Source organism: Oncorhynchus kisutch, linkage group LG8 (assembly GCF_002021735.2).
Source record: "Oncorhynchus kisutch isolate 150728-3 linkage group LG8, Okis_V2, whole genome shotgun sequence".
In the NCBI taxonomy this organism is placed as follows: domain Eukaryota; kingdom Metazoa; phylum Chordata; class Actinopteri; order Salmoniformes; family Salmonidae; genus Oncorhynchus; species Oncorhynchus kisutch.
In genome coordinates this window covers 4,897,595-4,921,638 of record NC_034181.2, presented here as the reverse complement: position 1 = coordinate 4,921,638, position 24,044 = coordinate 4,897,595, and the positions used below count along the sequence as shown (strand labels likewise).

Sequence of the window (24,044 nt, the reverse complement as noted above, 5' to 3'; positions counted from 1 at the left end):
GTGATGGCGATGGTTTAAAATCCAAGATGGGACTCGTGTGTAAACATTCATTTGGCTGTTGTTGTTGAACTGGTGACGGTTACAACACAATCCCACTACAATAGAATTTAGTCCAACTGTAATTAGTCAAAACGGGAAGTTCAACTTGGAGCTCATTAATTCCTAACAAATATTTCTCCCCGGGCTGCAAGCAATTTCAGGATTTTAGATTTTTTTGTTTTTGTTGTTGTTGTTGTTGTTGTTGTCTTAAAATAAAGCAAAATAAAAGGGACAAAGCAACAAACAAACGCAATACTAAAACAGGACAGAAAATCGCTTTGAACACATAAATATCCATGTATTATTTAATCAAGTAGAGTATTATTGGTACAAGCAACAACAGGTGTGTGTCTTCAGACCAGGGTCAGGACAGTCCAGTTTACTTAGCAGACCTCCTAGTCCTTTTGTCCCAGGAGAAGTTGGCTCCGTACGACTTCGCTCTGGGCTTCTTCTCCATCTTCTCTGTGATGTCGTAGCTCCAACCTGAGATAATAAACAGCTCAGATGAATGAAATGAAGCCACGGGGGCCAAGAACAGCTTGTGTATTCGTCTTGGATCAACTCCCATTCACTATTTTTTTTAATTTTTAAAGTGGGAGGTATAAACACGTGTCGTCAGAAAGCTGTGTATAGACAGAACCGCACTAATCTCTATCCTGCTATGATAAACAAAACACGTGTCCTTGAGTTAAGTGTATCAGCGTCACCCTCAACCAACGACTAGCGGAGGTCGGAAGAGGGATCTTTGGGATTTAACAGTGTGTGGGTTGTTTACCGTTTTTCTCTGCGAATGCGACAGCGTCATCCTTGGAGGTGAACGTAAGGTTGACGTTGGACATGGGGTCACCCCTGAGAGAACAAATAGAAAGCCATGTGATAACATAATCATTAAAAACGAGCTTGAACGTAACAGCATTTCACAAAAAAAAATATATATATATATATATTTTTTAATGTTAAAATCACATATCACCACCCAGTGACCTTTTTTGGGGTTAGGGTTCTGACTGGAAACAGGTATTTAATATACGTCTGTGTTGTCTTACGTGGAGGCCCATCCCATCAGAGGATTTTCCCAGCGTTCCCGGGTGTCGAAGTCAATCTTCCACTTCTTGGTTCCGTGGGCTCCTGACTGCATGGCTGTGCGGGCCGGCACAAAGATGTGCACCTTGCGGGTCTTTATGTGTTCGTCGGGAATCCCGGTCAGAGTGGAGATGTCCTGAGGGTGAGAACCACAAACACACGCATTAGTAAGGGGTGTAACGGGTAAATCATATCCATGGAAACCAATGAATACATCAAAAATACATTTTAAAAATGCCTCAAGTAAATCTGAGATAAAACATTTCCTGCTCTTCCTGTTAACACTGGAGCCTAATGCGGACGTTGTATTCAAAAGTAAAATCTTAAAAATGGTTGCATTTCAAAATGTCCTTTTGTCAGGTGCAGCTGGGAGCTAGTTCTATACGATGGAGAGGGGTTGGGTAAACCAGGATTGGGGAACATTTTTCATCTTCCCAACGGCAACGGACAGAGAGTTGTGGATAAAACAGGTCGTCGCCACGCTCAACATTTACACCGGCATCAACACAGTATACCAGACGGAAAGACGGAAACGCAAAGTAACACAACATCATCTCTGGTCTGCATTCAAGCAGCCCTTTGGCAGCTGATTCTGACCGGGACAAAGAAATGACAAGAGATCGTTAGGTAGGCTACGTTTACCTTTTTAACAGTCATTGGTTTATAGCCGCAGATATTTCGTCCATTCTAGGTGGGTTTCAGCAACTCATGAAAAAGCCCTTGAGCAACATTACAAACGTCCCTACTGCGTCCATTTCAGCAAAAAAAAAAAGGTAGTTTAGACAAGGGAGCACTTAGAGATGGTCATTTTCACATTTTCATGAAATTCATAGAAGTTTTGGGAACAACGTTGAGTAAGGGATGTGAAACGTTTATAGCAACAGAGTGGAAAAGGGGCCATGTGTTTGGACAATGAAGACACTGCAGACCAGTACAGCCAATAAGCACCACATTAGGCCTATATGCAAATTAGTCCTTTCCCTACACAGGCCCCAGACAATCTGTACAAATAGTTTTTATGGTGATCTATTTAATAGGCTATACCCTTACACCATTCACTTTGAACTGGACTGTGTGTTTACAGGCAGTAGGGCCTGTCATCATTCACTATGAACTGGACTGTGTGTTTACAGGCAGTAGGGCCTGTCATCATTCACTATGAACTGGACTGTGTGTTTACAGGCAGTAGGGCCTGTCATCATTCACTATGAACTGGACTGTGTGTTTACAGGAAGTAGGGCCTGTCATCATTCACTTTGAAAGGAAGTAGCAACAGCGTGACTTTAGATCATTAGAACACATTCACTTGAATGTATGTCTGTAAATATGTTAATGTATGTCTGTAAATATGTTAATGTATGTCTGTAAATATGTTAATGTATGTCTGTAAATATGTTAATGTATGTCTGTAAATATGTTAATGTGTGTCTGTAAATATGTTAATGTGTGTCTGTAAATATGTTAATGTATGTCTGTAAATATGTTAATGTATGTCTGTAAATATGTAAAACACCACAGGAGTCCTCTTACATTTGGGAACGTTTACAGTCCTACTGATCTAAACCACCATGAAAAAGGTAGTCTCTCTCTCTCAGTTATGCACATCAACAACTAATGTTAGCCAGAGCAAGATAATCTAACGAGGGTACATCAGATAAACCCTCTCCAACTCTTTCAGCTGGTTCTAAACAATCTGTACATATTAGTAAAGACTAGATAACATTGGGAATAGTCTGAGGGGTGTGCAGCTTGAGGCAAAGGAAAGGGCACAAGAGACAGGGCACAAGAGACAGGGCACAAGCCCCCCCCCGACTTTTCACAAATAGTCCACAAGTGGCATCATGCAGCCCAGATAGGTTTTGATTTAAGACAAAGGGTTGCATCATTCACAACTACACTTGTTAACTGGTCAATTCCCATCTCCCACATGGTCAGAGACGTAGCAGAGTGGGAACTGGAGAGGCCCAACATAACAATCCTGTCACAACAGACGATGGCCAAGAACATTGTGAATGACGTCACAACAGACGATGGCCAAGAACACTGTGAATGACGTCACAACAGACGATGGCCAAGAACATTGTGAATGATGTCGCAACAGACGATGGCCAAGAACACTGTGAATGATGTCGCAACAGACGATGGCCAAGAACATTGTGAATGATGTCGCAACAGACGATGGCCAAGAACACTGAATGACGTCACAACAGACGATGGCCAAGAACACTGAATGACGTCACAACAGACGATGGCCAAGAACACTGTGAATGACGTCGCAACAGACGATGGCCAAGAACACTGAATGACGTCACAACAGACGATGGCCAAGAACATTGTGAATGATGTCGCAACAGACGATGGCCAAGAACATTGTGAATGCCCGAATATTGTAAATGGCATGTCATTTTCCCGGTGTACCAAAACCTAACCTAACCTAAAACCTACCATTCCAGTATTTTACTTGCTATATTGTATTTACTTTGCCATCATGGCCTTTTTTGCCTTTACCTCCCTTCTCACCTCATTTGCTCACATTGTATATAGACTTGTTTATACTGCATTATTGACTGTATGTTTGTTTTTACTCCATGTGTAACTCTGTGTCGTTTTATCTGTCGAACTGCTTTGCTTTATCTTGGCCAGGTCGCAATTGTAAATGAGAACTTGTTCTCAACTTGCCTACCTGGTTAAATAAAGGTGTTCTCAACTGGCCTACCTGGTTAAATAAAGGTGTTCTCAACTGGCCTACCTGGTTAAATAAAGGTGTTCTCAACTGGCCTACCTGGTTAAATAAAGGTAAATAAATAAATAAATAAGTGACCACAATACATACTGAACATTGGATTTGGTGACCTGTTACGCCCCTGCGCATTAGGGTTGCATTCATTAGTGAAAACCGTAGCATTAGGGTTGTATTCATTAGTGAAAACCGTAGCATTAGGGTTGCATTCATTAGTGAAAACCGTAGCATTAGGGTTGCATTCATTAGTGAAAACCGTAGCATTAGGGTTGCATTCATTAGTGAAAACCGTAGCATTAGGGTTGCATTCATTAGTGAAAACCGTAGCATTAGGGTTGCATTCATTAGTGAAAACCGTAGCATTAGGGTTGCATTCATTAGTGAAAACCGTAGCATTAGGGTTGTATTCATTAGTGAAAACCGTAGCATTAGGGTTGCATTCATTAGTGAAAACCGTAGCATTAGGGTTGCATTCATTAGTGAAAACCGTAGCATTAGGGTTGCATTCATTAGTGAAAACCGTAGCATTAGGGTTGCATTCATTAGTGAAAACCGTAGCATTAGGGTTGCATTCATTAGTGAAAACCGTAGCATTAGGGTTGCATTCATTAGTGAAAACCGTAGCATTAGGGTTGCATTCATTAGTGAAAACCGTAGCATTAGGGTTGCATTCATTAGTGAAAACCGTAGCATTAGGGTTGCATTCATTAGTGAAAACCGTAGCATTAGGGTTGCATTCATTAGTGAAAACCGTAGCATTAGGGTTGCATTCATTAGTGAAAACCGTAGCATTAGGGTTGCATTCATTAGTGAAAACCGTAGCATTAGGGTTGCATTCATTAGTGAAAACCGTAGCATTAGGGTTGCATTCATTAGTGAAAACCGTAGCATTAGGGTTGCATTCATTAGTGAAAACCGTAGCATTAGGGTTGCATTCATTAGTGAAAACCGTAGCATTAGGGTTGCATTCATTAGTGAAAACCGTAGCATTAGGGTTGCATTCATTAGTGAAAACCGTAGCATTAGGGTTGCATTCATTAGTGAAAACCGTAGCATTAGGGTTGCATTCATTAGTGAAAACCGTAGCATTAGGGTTGCATTCATTAGTGAAAACCGTAGCATTAGGGTTGCATTCATTAGTGAAAACCGTAGCATTAGGGTTGCATTCATTAGTGAAAACCGTAGCATTAGGGTTGCATTCATTAGTGAAAACCGTAGCATTAGGGTTGCATTCATTAGTGAAAACCGTAGCATTAGGGTTGCATTCATTAGTGAAAACCGTAGCATTAGGGTTGCATTCATTAGTGAAAACCGTAGCATTAGGGTTGCATTCATTAGTGAAAACCGTAGCATTAGGGTTGCATTCATTAGTGAAAACCGTAGCATTAGGGTTGCATTCATTAGTGAAAACCGTAGCATTAGGGTTGCATTCATTAGTGAAAACCGTAGCATTAGGGTTGTATTCATTAGTGAAAACCGTAGCATTAGGGTTGTATTCATTAGTGAAAACCGTAGCATTAGGGTTGTATTCATTAGTGAAAACCGTAGCATTAGGGTTGTATTCATTAGTGAAAACCGTAGCATTAGGGTTGTATTCATTAGTGAAAACCGTAGCATTAGGGTTGTATTCATTAGTGAAAACCGTAGCATTAGGGTTGTATTCATTAGTGAAAACCGTAGCATTAGGGTTGTATTCATTAGTGAAAACCGTAGCATTAGGGTTGTATTCATTAGTGAAAACCGTAGCATTAGGGTTGTATTCATTAGTGAAAACCGTAGCATTAGGGTTGTATTCATTAGTGAAAACCGTAGCATTAGGGTTGTATTCATTCGTGAAAACCGTAGCATTAGGGTTGTATTCATTAGTGAAAACCGTAGCATTAGGGTTGTATTCATTAGTGAAAACCGTAGCATTAGGGTTGTATTCATTAGTGAAAACCGTAGCATTAGGGTTGTATTCATTCGTGAAAACTGTATCAAAATGTTTCGCAAGAGAAAAACCAAACAAGCTGTAGTCCCTCCTGGTTTCAAGTTGTTTTTTTGGTACCTAATTAATAAGGCCTAGAATTATTTGGATATACAAGACCTGTGTGGTTGGGATAATTAAAAGTTAGGCCTAAATTGTAAATAATGTAAATGGATGACTGAATATCCCTTATTTTAGTGGTTATAAACATTGTAAAAACGTTACCTTAAAGTTTTCAAAAAAAACTTTGATCAACACTTGACTTTATGACCGACAAGTTTGTGACAACTGAAAAACTATGGATGTATATATATATATATTTTCAACATTTAAAAAAACAAAATCAAGAGTTTGTGACAACTGAAATAGAATGTGGATGTAAAAAATATTTTCTAAATATAAAACATTTTTTTTAAATCAAGAGATGTATTCCTATTTTGTTGACATATTACAGAGTCCATGACATGCACATTTTATAACAATATTCAACGGCTTAAATTTCCCCAATGTGTGTGTTTTTCTCCCCTTTCCCAGACGGTGATTTAAAGAGCTGGCCCCTTTGGCTGCTAACTGTCGTCAGGATCCTTTGAACATATTCTGTCAAGTGGACCCATAACCAGGTTTCCAGACAACCTTTTTTTTTTTATGGGAGTAAAGAACGTATAAAATCAAATAAAAATAAATGTAATGAGGAGGCCTGATGGAAACAGAACTTCTCAGTCAACTTTCCAAATGTCGACAAAACAAAAATACTCTCGACAAGGTGGGATCTTTTGGTTTCTGTTATTTTATTTTTTATTTATACAGGAAAATGGAAGGTGGAAAGTGATAATAAATATTGATTATAATAACCATTATATCGAAGTAAACTTCGGAGTCACATGAAATGTTCTGCGGTTCTCCCTCCACGACTCATGAAACCATGCAGTTTATGAGGCTACAGATTAAATAAGTTATGAACTTCAGGGTGGTGAAAGTGCAATGTGAATGAGCTTGATTCTCCTTTCCAATAAATATTGACTGTTTTTATTCGGGTGACATGATCAATACCATTTGACAAATACAACCAATGTTGCTGTCCTGTCTATGATAATCTCATCATTAAGTAGGCTATATTCGCATTGTATCTGAAAACGGTTGGCTAGAGTGCCAATACAACAGAGCGAACAAAACATTAAGAACACCTTCCTAATATTGAGTTTCACCCCCAGAACAGACTCAATTTGTCGGGGACATGGACTCTACAAGGTGTCGAAAGCGTTCCACAGGGATGCTGGCCCATGTTGACTCCAATGCTTCCCACAGTTGTGTCTAGTTGGCTGGATGTCCTTTGGGTGGTGGACCATTCTTGATCCAAACAGGAAACTGTTGAGTGTGAAAAACCCAGCAGCGTTGCAGTTCTTGACACAAACTGGTGCGCCTGGCACCTACTACCATACCCTGTTCAAAATCTTTTGTCTTGCCTATTCACCCTCTGAATGGCTCACAGACACAACCCAGGTTTCAAAGGCTTAAAAAGTCCTTCTTCAACCCGTCTCCTCCTCTTCATCTACACGGATTGAAGTGGATTTAACAAGTGACATCAACAAGGATCATAGTTTTCACCTGGATTCACCTGGTCAGTGTCATGGAAAGAAAAGGTGTATTTAATGTTTTCTACACTCTATGTATAACAAACATTTCTGTGACAAAACCATCGGTAGAGTTGAAAATGAAAATGAAACCCAATTAACTTTACATGCTTTATTTGGTACATGGGAATTTAACCGCAAAAGGTATTTATGTGATTTACATAAAACACAGCTTTTTATAAACAAGTCAATTTGATGGAAACATGTCTCTGGTGGGAAAATGCACATATTGTTTATATGCAGATGTTAGAATATTTGCATGAAAATCTGTTGCCAATTTTTTTTTTTTCGTATTCTTTGGTCGGCAGAGTTTTTTTTCCCCCACCACTCAACTCTTATGGTTGGTCGCGACGTCAGACACCTCAATTAGTGGGTCACAAAGCAGAACGTTTTGAGGACCTGCGGACTAGGATACTCCCTCCGGGAGACAGAGTTAAACTGTGTGACTGGATGAGTCCTTCCTGTATTTTCCACTGGGAGATTAGGCTAGGTGAGCAAGCCGACAAAACACTTTAGTCTTGGCTGCAGACTGGAAATAACTATTTCAGTAAAGTGTGTTTTAAAGTTAACTACTTGTGAAAAATGAATCACTTTGTGCAACAACAAAAAATGTTTAAAAAAAATAACTGGCATCATCCGTCATATATTTCAGACCTGAACAGCACGACGCCAAAATATGTCACTATTAAAAACAGACTTGAACTTTTGTTGAGACTTTGATTCCTCAAAACTCTGAAATGCTTGGCAACAAATGTTATGTTAGAATTATGATCCTATCAGGAACACAGCCAATGGCTCCCAGCATGGCTCAAGTTACAAAAACAACCATTTCTTATTCAACAAGAAATAGTCCCTCCCTGTTTCAATCAGTTTTCAGATAATTTGTATTTATGTTCATTTGAAAATGGAACATAATACCCCAGAGGTGAACAAACTTGTCAAAAATCTGCAAATAGCAGTTGCATGTTGCTTAGCTCAAAAATGGATCAAATAAATCCAACTTTAAATAGATAACTTAGCCTAGTCAATAAACCTTGACCTAAATGGAACACAAAGACCTTGAGCACCACTAGCCTGGTCCCTGGTGGTGCAGGAGGAAAAAAAAAAGAAGGAAACCCCAACCTTTGGCTATATAATATATGCATATTCCTGGTTCAACTGAAGCCCATTCAGAGCCCTATAGAGAACCTGGTCCAATTCTTCTGGGAATTAGCAAACAAGCGATGGGGAAGTCTGCTACAAAACCCAGACCAACCTCCCAGCACACCAGGCCACAGCCACCCAGGACTGGAGGGCTTTCCCCTTTCAATACATGGATTTCACACATTTTGATGGCCATTACAACTTCAAAAGAATGACATTTCCATCATTGTCTGTCATCTGCCAGTTGATTTGTATAAAAGGCGGTCCTTTTGGCACGAACTTCACACAAAAGCCAGCAGCAGAGCTATGCTAACTGGCCCGCCCGCACAGGGCCAACTGGCCCGCCCGCACAGGGCCAACTGGCCCGCCCGCACAGGGCCAACTGGCCCGCCCGCACAGGGCCAACTGGCCCGCCCGCACAGGGCCAACTGGCCCGCCCGCACAGGGCCAACTGGCCCGCCCGCACAGGGCCAACTGGCCCGCCCGCACAGGGCCAACTGGCCCGCCCGCACAGGGCCAACTGGCCCGCCCGCACAGGGCCAACTGGCCCGCCCGCACAGGGCCAACTGGCCCGCCCGCACAGGGCCAACTGGCCCGCCCGCACAGGGCCAACTGGCCCGCCCGCACAGGGCCAACTGGCCCGCCCGCACAGGGCCAACTGGCCCGCCCGCACAGGGCCAACTGGCCCGCCCGCACAGGGCCAACTGGCCCGCCCGCACAGGGCCAAAGACTATCAATTATATTGACAAGATATTCAAGTAACCGCTCTAACAACAGAGTACATGTCCTCAAGGATGGAAGGCAGGTGAGATCAGGTTGGACCCTTCTAATGTGGACACAATGAACAACTGGTACAACTAAGGACAAACACACACACATATATATACACACACACAAATCTTTGAAAAAAACTACATATAGTTGAGTGAAGACGGATCAATTACAGGGCGACGACTCCTAAATGGTACACTACACTCTTTATAGTGCACTACTTTTGACCAGGGATAAAGGGGACTAGGGGGCCATTTTGGACACAGCCTTAGGCTGTGGTTGGACAGGGACACTGGGCGGTTGTTCTGTGGTCTCTTTGTGGTCAAAGTGGGGAAAGGAAAGAGCCCTGGTCCACATGGTGTTCATATTTAAAAGTTGAGTGGAGACATCAAATACAACTGTGGTTGGACCAGGGGGGGTGTATTCATTACGGAAAACTTTTTTGTTTTGTTTTACCACGCAGAAGGAAACAGGGAGGAACCTCAGTTTGGAGAAAATGGTTTGTAGCCAAAATGATTACACTCCAGGACACTGACAGTGGTTGTTCTATGGTCTTGTTGAGAACGGAATGAGTAGTGCTCCTGGTCCATCTGACAAAACATCACCCTCAGAGATGAGGGCATGAAAATCTGTCTCCCAGACATGTATACGAGACTTGTAACTTTCACAAAATTCCATGGATTTCCAGGAATCGCAGTTGGAAGATTCTCACATTTCCTTGTAATTCCAGGAATGTCTTTGAGAAGCCCAGCCAATGTAATTCAGTTGTTTTCTTCTTCTGAAAACCTGTTGTTACTGTCATTATAGGGTATTGTGATGTCATTATGGGGTATTGTGATGTCATTATGGGGTATTGTGTGTAGATTGATGAGGGGGGGGGAAACTATTTCAATCTATTTTAGTAATTATTTTACCTTTATTTAACTAGGCAAGTCAGTTATGAACAAATTCTTATTTTCAATGACGGCCCTAGGAACAGTGGGTTATTAACTGCCTTGTTCAGGGGCAGAACGACAGATTTGTACCTTGTCAGCTCGGGGATTCGATTTTGCAACCTTTCGTTTTCTAGTCCAACACTCTAACCACTAGGCTATCTGCCGCCAAGGACAGTATAAGGCTGAATAAAGTAACAAAATGTGGAAAAAAGTCAAGGGGTTTGATACGGCCAAAATATCATCAAGGTATAAAAAAAAAAAAAGACTATTAAATGTTTATAAATAATAACATTTGTAAATTTGCTTAATAAGTAGTGCATTACCGCAGGGTGTCAACACATACAGTTGAAGTCAGAAGTTTACATACACTTAGGTTGGAGTCATTAAAACGCGTTCCTGCCGTCATACCGCTCAGGAAGGAGACGAGTTCTGTCTCCTAGAGATGAACGTACTTTGGTGCAAAAAGTGCAAATCAATCCCAGAACAACAGCGAAGGACCTTGTGAAGATCCTGGAGGAAATAGGTACAAAATAATCTATATCCACAGTAAAACGAGTCCTATATCGACATAACTTGAAAAGGACACTCAGCAAGGAAGAAGCCATGGCTCCAAAACCGCCATAAAAAGGCCAGACTACAGTTTGCAACTGCACATGGGGACAAAGATAGTACTTTTTGGTGAAATGTCTGTTTGGCCATAATGATCATTATTATGTTTGGAGGAAAAAGGGGGAGGCTTGCAAGCCAAAGAACACCATCCCAAATTTGAAGCACGGCGGTGGCAGCATCATGTGGTGGAGGTGCTTTGCTGCAGGAGGGATTGGTGCACTTCACAAAATAGATGGCACCATGAGGGAGGAAAATTATGTGGATTTATTGAAGCAACATCTCAAGACATCGGTCAGGAAGTTAAAGCTTGGTCGCAAATGGGTCTTCCATCAAGCAATCAAATTTATTTATAAAGCCCTTCTTACATCAGCTGATATCTCAAAGTGCTGTACAGAAACCCAGCCAAAAACCCCAAATAGCAAGCATGTAGGTATAGAAGCACGGTGGCTAGGAAAAACTCCCTAGAAAGGCCAGAACCTAGGAAGAAACCTAGAGAGGTACCAGGCTATAAGGGGTGGCCAGTCCTCTTCTGGCTGTGCCAGGTGGAGATTATAACAGAACATGGCCAAGATGTTCAAATGACCAACATAATTCCAAAGTTGTGGCAAAATGGTTTAAGGACAACAACATCAAGGTATTGGAGTGGCCATCAAAAAGCCCTGACTTCACTCCTATATAAAATGTGTGTGCAGAAAAACAAAAACAAAAGTGTGTGCGAGCAAGGAGGCCTACAAACCTGACTCCTTTACACCAGCTCTGTCAGGAGGAATGAGCCAAAATTCACCCACGTTAAACAATTTAAAAGCAATGTTACCAAATAATGATTGAGTGTACGTAAACTTCTGACCCACTGGGAATGTGATGAAAGCTGAAATAAATCATTTCATTCCTTTCCTTCTATTATTCTGACATTTCACATTCTTAAAATAAAGTGATGATAAAATAGAGTGATGATCCTAAATGACCTAAGACAGGCAATTTTTACAAGGATTAAATGTCAGGAATTGTGAAAAACTTAATTTAAATGTTTTTGGCTAAGGTGTAAACTTCCGACTTCAAATGTACATTAAGTAATTTCAAATGGGTCTTTCTCCATTCTGATTGGTTTATACTGTTCACCAGCACCTTTATTTATCCAGTTAGGCCAGTTGAGAACACCTTTATTTAACCAGGTAGGCCAGTTGAGAACACCTTAATTTATTTAACCAGGTAGGCCAGTTGAGAACACCTTAATTTATTTAACCAGGTAGGCCAGTTGAGAACACCTTAATTTATTTAACCAGGTAGGCCAGTTGAGAACACCTTAATTTATTTAACCAGGTAGGCCAGTTGAGAACACCTTAATTTATTTAACCAGGTAGGCCAGTTGAGAACACCTTAATTTATTTAACCAGGTAGGCCAGTTGAGAACACCTTAATTTATTTAACCAGGTAGGCCAGTTGAGAACACCTTAATTTATTTAACCAGTTAGGCCAGTTGAGAACACCTTTATTTAACCAGTTAGGCCAGTTGAGAACAAGTTCTCATTTACAACTGTGACCTGGCCAAGATGAAGCAAAGCAGTGCGACAAAAACAACAGAGTTACACATGGGATAAACAAAAGTATAATCAATAACACACAAAAAAGTACAGTGTGCAAATGTAGAAGAGTAGGAAGGTAAGACAATAAATAGGCCATAGAGGCGAAATAATTACAATTTAGCATTAACACGAGTGACAGATGTGCAGATGATGTGCAAGTAGAGATACTGAAAGTAGAGATACTGGGGTGCAAAAGAGCAAGAGGGTAAGTAATAATATGAGGATGAGGTAGTTGGGTGGGCTATTTACAGATCGGCTGTGTACATGTACAGTGATCGGTAAGCTGCTCTGACAGCAGATGCTTAAAGGTAGAGAAGGAGATAAGACTCCAGCTTCAGTGATTTTTTGCAATATAATGATAATAATATAATGATTATTCTAATTCTAGTTAGAATATGATAGTGGGCACATTGAATAGTGTTGTTTGACATACACAAATTAAAATGCCAGAGAGGAGTTACTGTGATTGGTTCCTAAAACAAACACTTAGGGCAGGAACCAAAGTGTTGATACTGGTTTCCTAGGGGACCCTATAATCTTTCGCTACATTGTCTGTTTTCTCTTAGCTACTTCATGTAGCTAACATATTAATGCTTCTTGTATTCCTCTTTGATTTAGAAGGTACTGTTGCACAGAGAACATGCTGATTTAGGTCTACAGTCGTGGCCAACATTTTTGAGAATGACAAATATGAAATTTTACAAAGTCTGATGCCTCAGTTTGTATTATGGTAATTTGCATATACTCCAGAATGTTATGAAGAGTGATCAGATGAATTGCAATTAATTGCAAAGTCCCTCTTTGCCATGCAAATGAACTGAATCCCCCAAAAACATTTCCACTGCATTCAGCCCTGCCACAAAAGGACCAGCTGACATCATGTCAGTGATTCTCTCGTTAACACAGGTGTGAGTATTGATGAGGACAAGGCTGGAGATCACCGTCATGCTGATTGAGTTCAAATAACAGACTGGAAGCTTCAAAATGAGGGTGGTGCTTGGAATCAATGTTCTTCCTCTGTCAACCATGGTTACCTGCAAGGAAACACGTGCCGCCATCATTGCTTGCACAAAAAGGGCTTCATAGGCAAGGATATTGCTGCCAGTAAGATTGCACCTAAATCAACCGTTTATCGGATCATCAAGAACTTCAAGGAGAGCGGTTCAATTGTTGTGAAGGCTTCAGGGCGCCCAAGAAAATCCAGCGATTGCCAGGGCCATCTCCTAAAGTTGATTCAGCTGCAGGATCGGGGCACCACCAGTGCAGAGCTTGCTCAGGAACGGCAGCAGGCAGGTGTGAGTGCATCTGCACGCACAGTGAGGCAAAGACTTTTGGAGGATGGCCTGGTGTCAAGGGCAGCAAAGAAGCCACTTCTCTCCAGGAAAAACATCAGGGACAGACCGATATTCTGCAAAAGGTACAGGGATTGGACTGCTGAGGACTGGGGTAAAGTCATTTTCTCTGATGAATCCCCTTTCCAATTGTTTGGGGCATTCGGAAAAAAGCTTGTCTGGACCCACAAATTCTGACAAGGTGAGCGCTACCATCAGTCCTGTGTCATACCAACAGTGAAGCATCCTGAGACCATTCATGTGTGGGGTTGCTTCTCAGCCAAGGGAGTGGGCTCACTCACAATTTTGCCTAAGAACACAGCCACGAATAAAGAATGGTACCAACACAACCTTCGAGAGCAACTTCTCCCAACCATCCAGGAACAGTTTGGTGACGAACAATGCCTTTTCCAGCATGATGGAGCACCTTGCCATAAGGCAAAAGTGATAACTAAGTGGCTCTGGGAACAAAACATCGATATTTTGGGTTAATGGCCAGGAAACTCCCCAGACCTTAACCCCATTGAGAGCTTGTGGTCAATCCTCAAGATGCGGGTGGACAAACAAAAACCCACAAATTCTGACAAACTCCAAGCATTGATTATGCAAGAATGGGCTGCCATCAGTCAGGATGTGGCCCAGAAGCTAATTGACAGCATGCCAGGGCAGATTGCAGAGGTCTTGAAAAAGAAGGGTCAACTTCATGTAATTGTAAATAAAAGTCTTTGACACTTATGAAATGCTTGTAACTATACTTCAGTATTCCATAGTAACATCTGACAAAAAATATCTAGAGACACTGAAGCAGCAAACTTTGTGGAAATTAATATGTGTCATTCTCAAAACTTTTGGCAACGACAGTACACCATCACTGGTATTATCAGGCTGTATAACCAATTATGTTTGCTCCGACTCAGTACATTTATTAGCTAGCTACCTAGCGATTAGCATTACCGGCTAACAAGATTATTGGCCAAACTTACTAAGTAAAGACAAACTAGCTGTTTGCAGATGTAAGAAACACAAACTAATCGTGTCATTATTGAACACTACTGGATTCATATGTGATCAATGTCATCAACATTGTTACATGGCTCATTGAGTGGCAGGGGGTGGGGGCTAGGGCTGTGTGGAAAGCGAGGTAGAGAGAGAGAGCTCAGAGAGATGACTCAAGTAGCGAAGTAACCTCATTAAATTGACGTTAAAAACAGTGTCACCTTTAAACAAACATTCAAATAGCGTTTATAGAAGGTGAAGTAAAAACACAAACTAGTCCATGCATCAATACCGGTATATGGTTAAATACGGTATACCGCCCCTGCCCTGGTTTCAATACTTCCCGAATGCACTGTATGCATCCAACCTTATGAGCAGACTTGGAACGAGTACAGAAATAGTGTCAAAAAGTTGAAATATTGTTGCACACATATCAAGTAACCATTTTGGATTGCATAATGGAAAAAAAGTTTAACTGCAGACTCCTTTTATTAAGCAGCATTGATGCAACAACGCTGTCGGTCTGATCGAGGCGTTAGCCCTCCAGGCTCCGGTATGCCCCCCCCACTTCTAATAGCAATTACAGGCTCTCACCTAACAGAGTTTCCACCATACCTGACACGGATCAATGCAATACACTCACCAGAAAACCTTTTTGTAACATAATCAGTTCTATCATGGTGAAGATCTGACTTCTGTTGCTGTTAGACAACTAACTGGAGAAAAGCAACATGTCTGCTGCTTACCTCTGCCATGTGCATTTGCATCATTCTCATTGGTTCGAGAGTCAAGATTATTTTTTGACTATCCATACATCCGACAATCTTTAAATAATATAGGAACAGTAAAATAATTGACCATGCTCATCCCCACTACTCCATCCTGCTAGCCCCCCAGAAATCCCTACCTGCTTATTCCCCTACAGTGTTCCCCATCCCCAACAGGGATCCTCCAGTAGCCCCAACAGCATTTCCAAACCCTGGTCCTCCAGCAGCCCCAACAGGGATCCTCCAGTAGCCCCAACAGCATTTCCAAACCCTGGTCCTCCAGTAGCCCCAACAGGGATCCTCCAGTAGCCCCAACAGGGATCCTCCAGCAGCCCCAACAGGGATCCTCCAGCAGCCCCAACAGCATTTCCAAACCCTGGTCCTCCAGCAGCCCCAACAGGGATCCTCCAGTAGCCCCAACAGGGATCTTCCAGCAGCCCCAACAGGGATCCTCCAGCAGCCCCAACAGCATTTCCAAACCCTGGTCCTCCAGCAGCCCCAACAGGGATCCTCCAGTAGCCCCAACAGGGATCCTCCAGCAGCCCCAACAGGGATCCTCCAGCAGCCCCAACAGCATTTCCAAACCCTGGTCCTCCAGCAGCCCCAACAGGGATCCTCCAGCAGCCCCAACAGCATTTCCAAACCCTGGTCCTCCAGCAGCCCAACAGGGATCCTCCAGCAGCCCCAACAGCATTTCCAAACCCTGGTCCTCCAGCAGCCCCAACAGGGATCCTCCAGTAGCCCCAACAGCATTTCCAAACCCTGGTCCTCCAGCAGCCCCAACAGGGATCCTCCAGCAGCCCCAACAGGGATCCTCCAGCAGCCCCAACAGGGATCCTCCAGCAGCCCCAACAGCATTTCCAAACCCTGGTCCTCCAGCAGCCCCAACAGGGATCCTCCAGCAGCCCCAACAGTACACGTTGTTGTTGTTAAGGTATCCCTGGACCAACACATCTCATTCAACTCATTGAGGGCTTGATGATTAGTTGACAAGCTGAATCAGGTGTGCTTGTCCAGGGTTGTTTGTACTGTTGGAAGGTACTGCAGGACCAGGGTTGTGGGTACTGCAGGACCAGGGTTGTGGGTACTGGAGAACCAGGGTTGGGGGTACTGGAGAACCAGGGTTGGGGGTACTGGAGAACCAGGGTTGGGGGTACTGGAGAACCAGGGTTGGGGGTACTGGAGAACCAGGGTTGGGGGTACTGGAGAACCAGGGTTGGGGGTACTGGAGGACCAGGGTTGGGGGTACTGGAGGACCAGGGTTGGGGGTACTGGAGGATCAGGGTTGGGGGTACTGGAGGACCAGGGTTGGGGGTACTGGAGGACCAGGGTTGGGGGTACTGGAGGACCAGGGTTGGGGGGTACTGGAGGACCAGGGTTGGGGGTACTGGAGGACCAGGGTTGGGGGTACTGGAGGACCAGGGTTGGGGGTACTGGAGGACCAGGGTTGGGGGTACTGGAGGACCAGGGTTGGGGGTACTGGAGGACCAGGGTTGGGGGTACTGGAGGACCAGGGTTGGGGGGTACTGGAGGACCAGGGTTGGGGGTACTGGAAGACCAGGGTTGGGGGTACTGGAGGACCAGGGTTGGGGGTACTGGAGGACCAGAGTTGGGGGTACTGGAGGACTAGGGTTGCGGGTACTGGAGGACCAGGGTTGGGGAAGCAGTGGCCTAATGTTATGCTTTTGCACTAGGGTGTATGGGTTGTATCCCATCATTGAATGAAGGACTACCTTTAAATAAAATAAATAAAAAAGTTGTCCTCTTCCTGGTCCAAGTCCATTATCTAGGAAACCTAATATTACCTTCCATTCTCAGGTTCCAATGACAATATCATCTGAAAGGCTTTCAGGACAAGGTCTGAATGACTGACTGATGAGGAAAACATGAAAAGTAACAAGTAGAAACTAAAGACCTCTTCTCCACAGCATGCACATTCACTTACTGGAGAGAAGAGCAACAAAACTATTATAGCGAATCACATTTTGGCAACGCTCAATAGTCTTAAATAATTGCCCCCCTCCCCTTCCAATATAGACTGATCCTCAGTGACGGGGAAACCAGTATCTTTAAACTTAAAAGAAAAAATATATATACTATAGCGTGCGGGAAGCTCGTCTATATAACAGAGTCTTCAAGGTGGCGGATAGCAGGATGTTTTGGCTGAGGGGGCTGCAGACCCGGTGACAAACGTACTGACTGAGAGGCCCATGGACATGATAGACTATCCCTATAGCTCCACATGTGTACGACCAGACCGGACTCCCTATGCCAAATCACTACTACCACAACTCAGCAGCTCGAAGGAGGTCAGCAGGTCAGCCAAAACAAGGCCGATCACAGTGAACCGCCTTGGGCCGGGAGGAGAAATATATGTCCCCCTTAACCTCCAGAGGGAGGGTCCAAACCAGGCCCCCCCAGTGTCTGGACCAGGGCAGCTGGCCTCACTTTTCACCCTGGCGGGTAGGGTTCAGCTTTGAAGTATAAAAGAGGAGGAGTCTCGTGCTAATTATGGACTGGATGTAGATGGCGTCCGTTACTAATAGCAACAAAGACTATGCGCTTGCGTGTGTGGTTTTAGAGGGCGGGAGGGCGAGGAGCAGCTGGTGCAAAGGGTTGTCTTAGTTCTCCGCTTACCACACCGACAGTGTCCATTCCACATCCTATAGGCCAGGACATCATATACAATAATTCATAATTTGGTGGGTGATAATCTTTGTCCTGTTATATAAATAAATAGAAGTGGGTATTAGGTGTTGAATTTGGAAATGGGATATGTAAAAATAAGAAAACAACTTCCCCTGAGAGACCCTGGGAGAGTGGGGTCACAGCCACAGTCAGCCATCATCAACGACAACCCTGGAACAATTAGGGTTAAGTACCTTGTTCAAGGGCACGTCGACAGATCTCAACCTTGTCGGCTCAGGGGTTTCAAAACCAACGACCTTTCTTTCGGTTACTGGCCCAGCTACCTGTAGCCCCCGGAAATCATGACAGGCTTTGTTTATATGTGCCCCTCTTCAACTGTTACTATGATACAGATCTTCTTCAACCCCTAAAGGTAGACTGAAAACACCCGCTGGCCATTTAGGGGACACATGCCAAAACAACACTCATTGTCACTTCATTATATTGTTAGGACTCAGCTGAAGTAAGTCCACAACGTCTAGCTAGTCAAGTATTACATCCTGAAGGAGAAAAAAACACTTGTTTAATTTAAAAATGAAATTGTGTCATGTGGAATGGACCGATATTACAAACAATTTTTTTTTTTTAAAGGCCCAAAATCACAGAACCAAAAGAAATCCTGCAAAGACAGGAGACAACAGACGGTCTGGCTATGTGACTAGCGCTACCACAGACAAGGGGTGACTAGCGCTACCACAGACAAGGGGTGACTAGCGCTACCACAGACAAGGGGTGACTAGCGCTACCACAGACAAGGGGTGACTAGCACTACCACAGACAAGGGGTGACTAGCACTACCACAGACAAGGGGTGACTAGCACTACCACAGACAAGGGGTTGGGGAGATTTCCTGTTTTCCACAGATCAGACCGTATGCTCCAGCGAGCCACGGCCTGTCATTTCCTCCATCCCTTCACAGCTCAGACAACACTCCTTTCTCTGTGTAGAAAGTGTGTTAACTAAATGAAATCCTTATTTAGTGGAGCATACATAAACCTCTTGTCCCAGGGCCCCATCAAAGAGGCCTCTCCTCTGACCTGCTAGGCTACTCTACACACCAGCCGGTAGATTCCCACACACACTACAAGGAGGCAACCAGACAAAACAGACACTTGATATGTCTAGAGAGCGAGAGAGGGGAGAATCAATGCAATATGCTCCAGTGCATGTCATCATACCCCAGAGCGAGGCAGGCTATGCAGGCCCTGGCCGGCTTTGAGAATTCAAACCCTGATCTTAACTCATCACTCTAAAAAATACCCTGGACAGGACAGTGTTCCTCTGGTAGTCACGCTTCTATGTCCACATTGTCAGTCACACACACAGAGAGACACAGGCAGAGAGACACAGGCAGAGAGACACAGGCAGAGAGACACAGGCAGAGAGACACAGGCAGAGAGACACAGGCAGAGAGACACAGGCAGAGAGACACAGGCAGAGAGACACAGGCAGAGAGACACAGGCAGAGAGACACAGGCAGAGAGACACAGACAGAGAGACACAGGCAGAGAGACACAGAGACACAGGCAGAGAGACACAGAGACACAGGCAGAGAGACACAGAGACACAGGCAGAGAGACACAGAGACACAGGCAGAGAGACACAGAGACACAGGCAGAGAGACACAGAGACACAGGCAGAGAGACACAGAGACACAGGCAGAGAGACACAGAGACACAGGCAGAGAGACACAGAGACACAGGCAGAGAGACACAGAGACACAGGCAGAGAGACACAGGCACAGAGACACAGGCAGAGAGACACAGGCACAGAGAGACACAGGCAGAGAGACACAGGCAGAGAGACACAGGCAGAGAGACACAGGCAGAGAGACACAGGCAGAGAGACACAGGCAGAGAGACACAGGCAGAGAGACACAGGCAGAGAGACACAGGCAGAGAGACACAGGCAGAGAGACACAGGCAGAGAGACACAGGCAGAGAGACACAGGCAGAGAGACACAGGCAGAGAGACACAGGCAGAGAGACACAGAGACACAGGCAGAGAGACAGACAGAGATAGCGAAGACCGTTGTGTCAGAGTCTTCATAACTGCAGAGAGGCTTCAGAGCTCAGACTCATCCACTTCATTAACCTGTTGGTGTTAGGGGCAGTATTTTCATTTTTGGAAAAAAAACGTTCCCGTTTTAAAACGGGATATTTTGTCAGGAAAAGATGCTAGAACATGCATATAATTGACAGGTTTACAGCAAAACTGTAAAGATATTGTCTGTGAGTATAACATAACTGATGTTGCAGGCGAAAGCCTGAGAAAAATCCAATCCGGAAGTGCCCCAGGTTTTGAAAGCGCTGCGTTCCAATTACTCCCTATTCAGCTGTGAATGTACCATCAACGAGCTTATGCTTTCTACGTATTCCCCAAGGTGTCTACAGCATTGTGACGTAGTTTTACGCATTTCTGTTGAAGAATAGCCATAGGCAGCCACATTGCCTAAGTGGTCACATGGTGGCTCAGAGAGATTCTCGTGGAAAATACAGAGTTAGCCATTACTCCAATCGGTCCGAGTGAAAAACGAATTGTCCCGACTGATATTATCAAATAGATATTAGAAAAACACCTTGAGGAAGGATTCTAAACAACGCTTGCCATGTTTGTCGATATTATAGAGCTAATTTTGAATATTTTTCGGCGTTGTGGTGACCGCAATTTCCGGGCGATTTCTCAGCCAAACGTTAAGAACAAACAGAGCTATTTCGCCTACAAAAATAATATTTTTGGAAAAATTTAACTTTGGCTGTCTACCTGGGAGTCTCGTGAGTGAAAACATCTGAAGTTCATCAAAGGTAAACGATTTAATTTGATTGCTTTTCTGATTTCCGTGACAAGTTTGCCTGCTACTAGCAAGGCATAATGCTATGCTAGGCTATGATAAACTTACACAGATGATTGTCTAGCGTTGGCTGTAAAGCATATTTTGAAAATCTGAGACGACAGTGTGATTAACAAAAGGCTAAGCTGTGTTCCAATATATTTCACTTGTGATTTTCATGAATAGGAAGATTTTCTAGGAAGATTTATGTCCGTTGCGTTATGCTAATTAGTGTCAGATGATGACAACGATGATAAGTTCTAAGTTAAGTTCTGAGATATGGCTGGACATCTGCATCTTCTTAACATGCTAGTATAACGATATCACTTGGTAAATGCTTAGGGCAATAAAGCCCACCTTCTTGTGGACACTGCAGAATGGACATTGCGGACACTGCCGAGTGGACATTGCTAAGTGGACATTGCTAAGTGGACACTGCCGAGTGGACATTGCTAAGTGGACATTGCGGACACTGCTGAGTGGACATTGCTAAGTGGACATTGCGGACACTGCTGAGTGGACATTGCTAAGTGGACATTGCTAAGTGGACATTGCGGACACTGCTGAGTGGACATTGCTAAGTGGACATTGCTAAGTGGACATTGCGGACACTGCCGAGTGGACACTGCCAAGTGGACACTGCCGAGTGGACACTGCCGAGTGGACACTGCTAAGTGGACATTGCTAAGTGGACATTGATAAGTGGACACTGCCAAGTGGACACTGCCAAGTGGACACTGCCAAGTGGACACTGCCAAGTGGACACTGCCAAGTGGACACTGCCAAGTGGACACTGCCAAGTGGACACTGCCAAGTGGACACTGCCAAGTGGACACTGCCAAGTGGACACTGCCAAGTGGACACTGCCAAGTGGACATTGCTAAAAGAGGTAGGTTTTGAGCCATGAATAAAATAAAAAAAAATAAAGTTGTGAGCAAGAGCAGCAGCAGAGGCTGCAGACTAGAGATGCTCTGCTCAGTTCAGACAGACATTTTACTCCTCCTGTCTAGAGGTCGACCGATTAATCGGAATGGCCGATTAATTAGGGCTGATTTCAAGTTCTCATAACAAATCGGTAATCTGCATTTTTGGAGACTGCGTGGCAGGTTGACTGACTACCTGTTATGTGAGTGCAACAAGGAGCCAAGGTAAGTTGTTAGCTAGCATTAAACTTATCTTATAAAAAACAATCAATCATAATCACTAGTTTTAACTACACATGGTTGATGATATTACAAATTTAGCTAGCTTGTCCTGCATCGCATATAAATCGATTTCGGTGCCTGTTAATTCATGATTGAATCACAGCCTACTTCACCAAACGGGTGATTTAACAAGCCCTGTGTGTACCTAGCCATAAACATCAATGCCTTTCTTAAAATAAAAAAAACAAGTATATATTTTTTAAACCTGCATATTTAGTTCATATTGCCTGCTAACATGAATTTCTTTTAGCTAGGGAAATTGTGTCACTTCTCTTGCGTTCTGTGCAACAGAGTCAGGGTATACGCAGCAGTTTGGGCCGCCTGGCTCGTTGCTAACTAATTTGCCAGAATTTTACGTAATTATGACAGAACATTGAAGGTTGTGCAAAGTAACAGCAATATTTAGAGACTTATGGATGCCACCCGTTAGATAAAATACGGAACGGTTCCATATCTCACTGAAAGAATAAAAAGTTTAGTTTTTTCGAAATGTCATAGTAGTATGAGAGGTGTTGTTTTACAGGCTCAACCAATCGTAATACGGCACACCTGGAGCAAATTAGGGTTAAGTGCCTTGCTCAAGGGCACAGCCGACAATTTAACCTTGTCGACTCAGCTATTCGAACCAGCAACGTTTCAGTTACTGGCCCAACACTAACCACTGCCACCTCACCTGCTGTCTACGTAAATAATAAAATCATCATCATCATCATCTTTTGGACAATGTTAAAAGGCACTTCAAAGATAACAGGATGAAATAAAGATAAGATGTCACCAAACAGACAGGACACTAGTCACGGCTGCCGACTGATGCCAAACAAGCCAGCTGGAACTGAAGGACCATGTCTTAAATACCTAGTCAATGTTACATCCTCCACTCCTCTCCCACAATCCTCTCCTCCCATAAAACCATAGTTTACTTTAGAAGACTAGAACAAAGCTTCACAAGCGCTTTAAGGTTATTGGTTTGTCTTTATGTGACGGAGAAGGGAGAGGAGGGTGCTAGCTCGCTAACAGAGATAGAAAGAGAGAGAGAGATCAAGCAGAGTGCTTCTGCCTCTCCTTTACGCCTAGCTGAGCTGACCAGGCCTGTGTCTGTAAGCTACTAGCTGGTTGAGTAGAGGGGGCTGCAGGGCCAGTCAGCCTGCTTGTAGAGAGAGCAGACATTTCATGTCAAGCTGTGTATCAGTGGCCAGCCTGTCAGCCGGGTCCTGGAGTACCACAGCATGCTAAATCAAACAGTAATTACTAACAAAAGTGGGTCGGCGGAGGGCAGAGCAGGGGAAGGGAGGGCGGGGGAGAGGAGCAGGGGAAGGGAGGGCGGGGGAGAGGAGCAGGGGAAGGGAGGGCGGAGGAGAGGAGCAGGGGAAGGGAGGGCGGAGGAGAGGAGCAGGGGAAGGGAGGGCGGAGGAGAGGAGCAGGGGAAGGGAGGGCGGAGGAGAGGAGCAGGGGAAGGGAGGGCGGAGGAGAGGAGCAGGGGAAGGGAGGGCGGAGGAGAGGAGCAGGGGAAGGGAGGGCGGAGGAGAGGAGCAGGGGAAGGGAGGACGGAGGAGAGGAGCAGGGGAAGGGAGGGCGGAGGAGAGGAGCAGGGGAAGGGAGGGCGGAGGGCAGAGCAGGGGAAGGAGGGCGGAGGAGAGAGCAGGGAAGGGAGGGCGGAGGAGAGGAGCAGGGGAAGGGAGGGCGGAGGAGAGGAGCAGGGGAAGGGAGGACGGAGGAGAGGAGCAGGG

General features: G+C 44.2%; 1 protein-coding gene across 1 annotated transcript in view; it reads right to left on the bottom strand.

The window, feature by feature from the left end:
• Positions 1-312: 312 nt before the first annotated feature.
• The window catches only part of ndufs4 (NADH:ubiquinone oxidoreductase subunit S4), a 41,141-nt gene continuing 17,409 nt past the window's right edge, over positions 313-24,044 (bottom strand). Inside the window, exons 3-5 of the mRNA XM_020473078.2 lie at positions 1,086-1,258; positions 815-888; positions 313-522 (exon numbers count right to left, since the gene is read on the bottom strand). Coding sequence (XP_020328667.1) covers positions 419-522; positions 815-888; positions 1,086-1,258 — 351 coding nt within the window. The 3' untranslated portion in view covers positions 313-418. The remainder of the gene's footprint in view (positions 523-814; positions 889-1,085; positions 1,259-24,044) is intronic.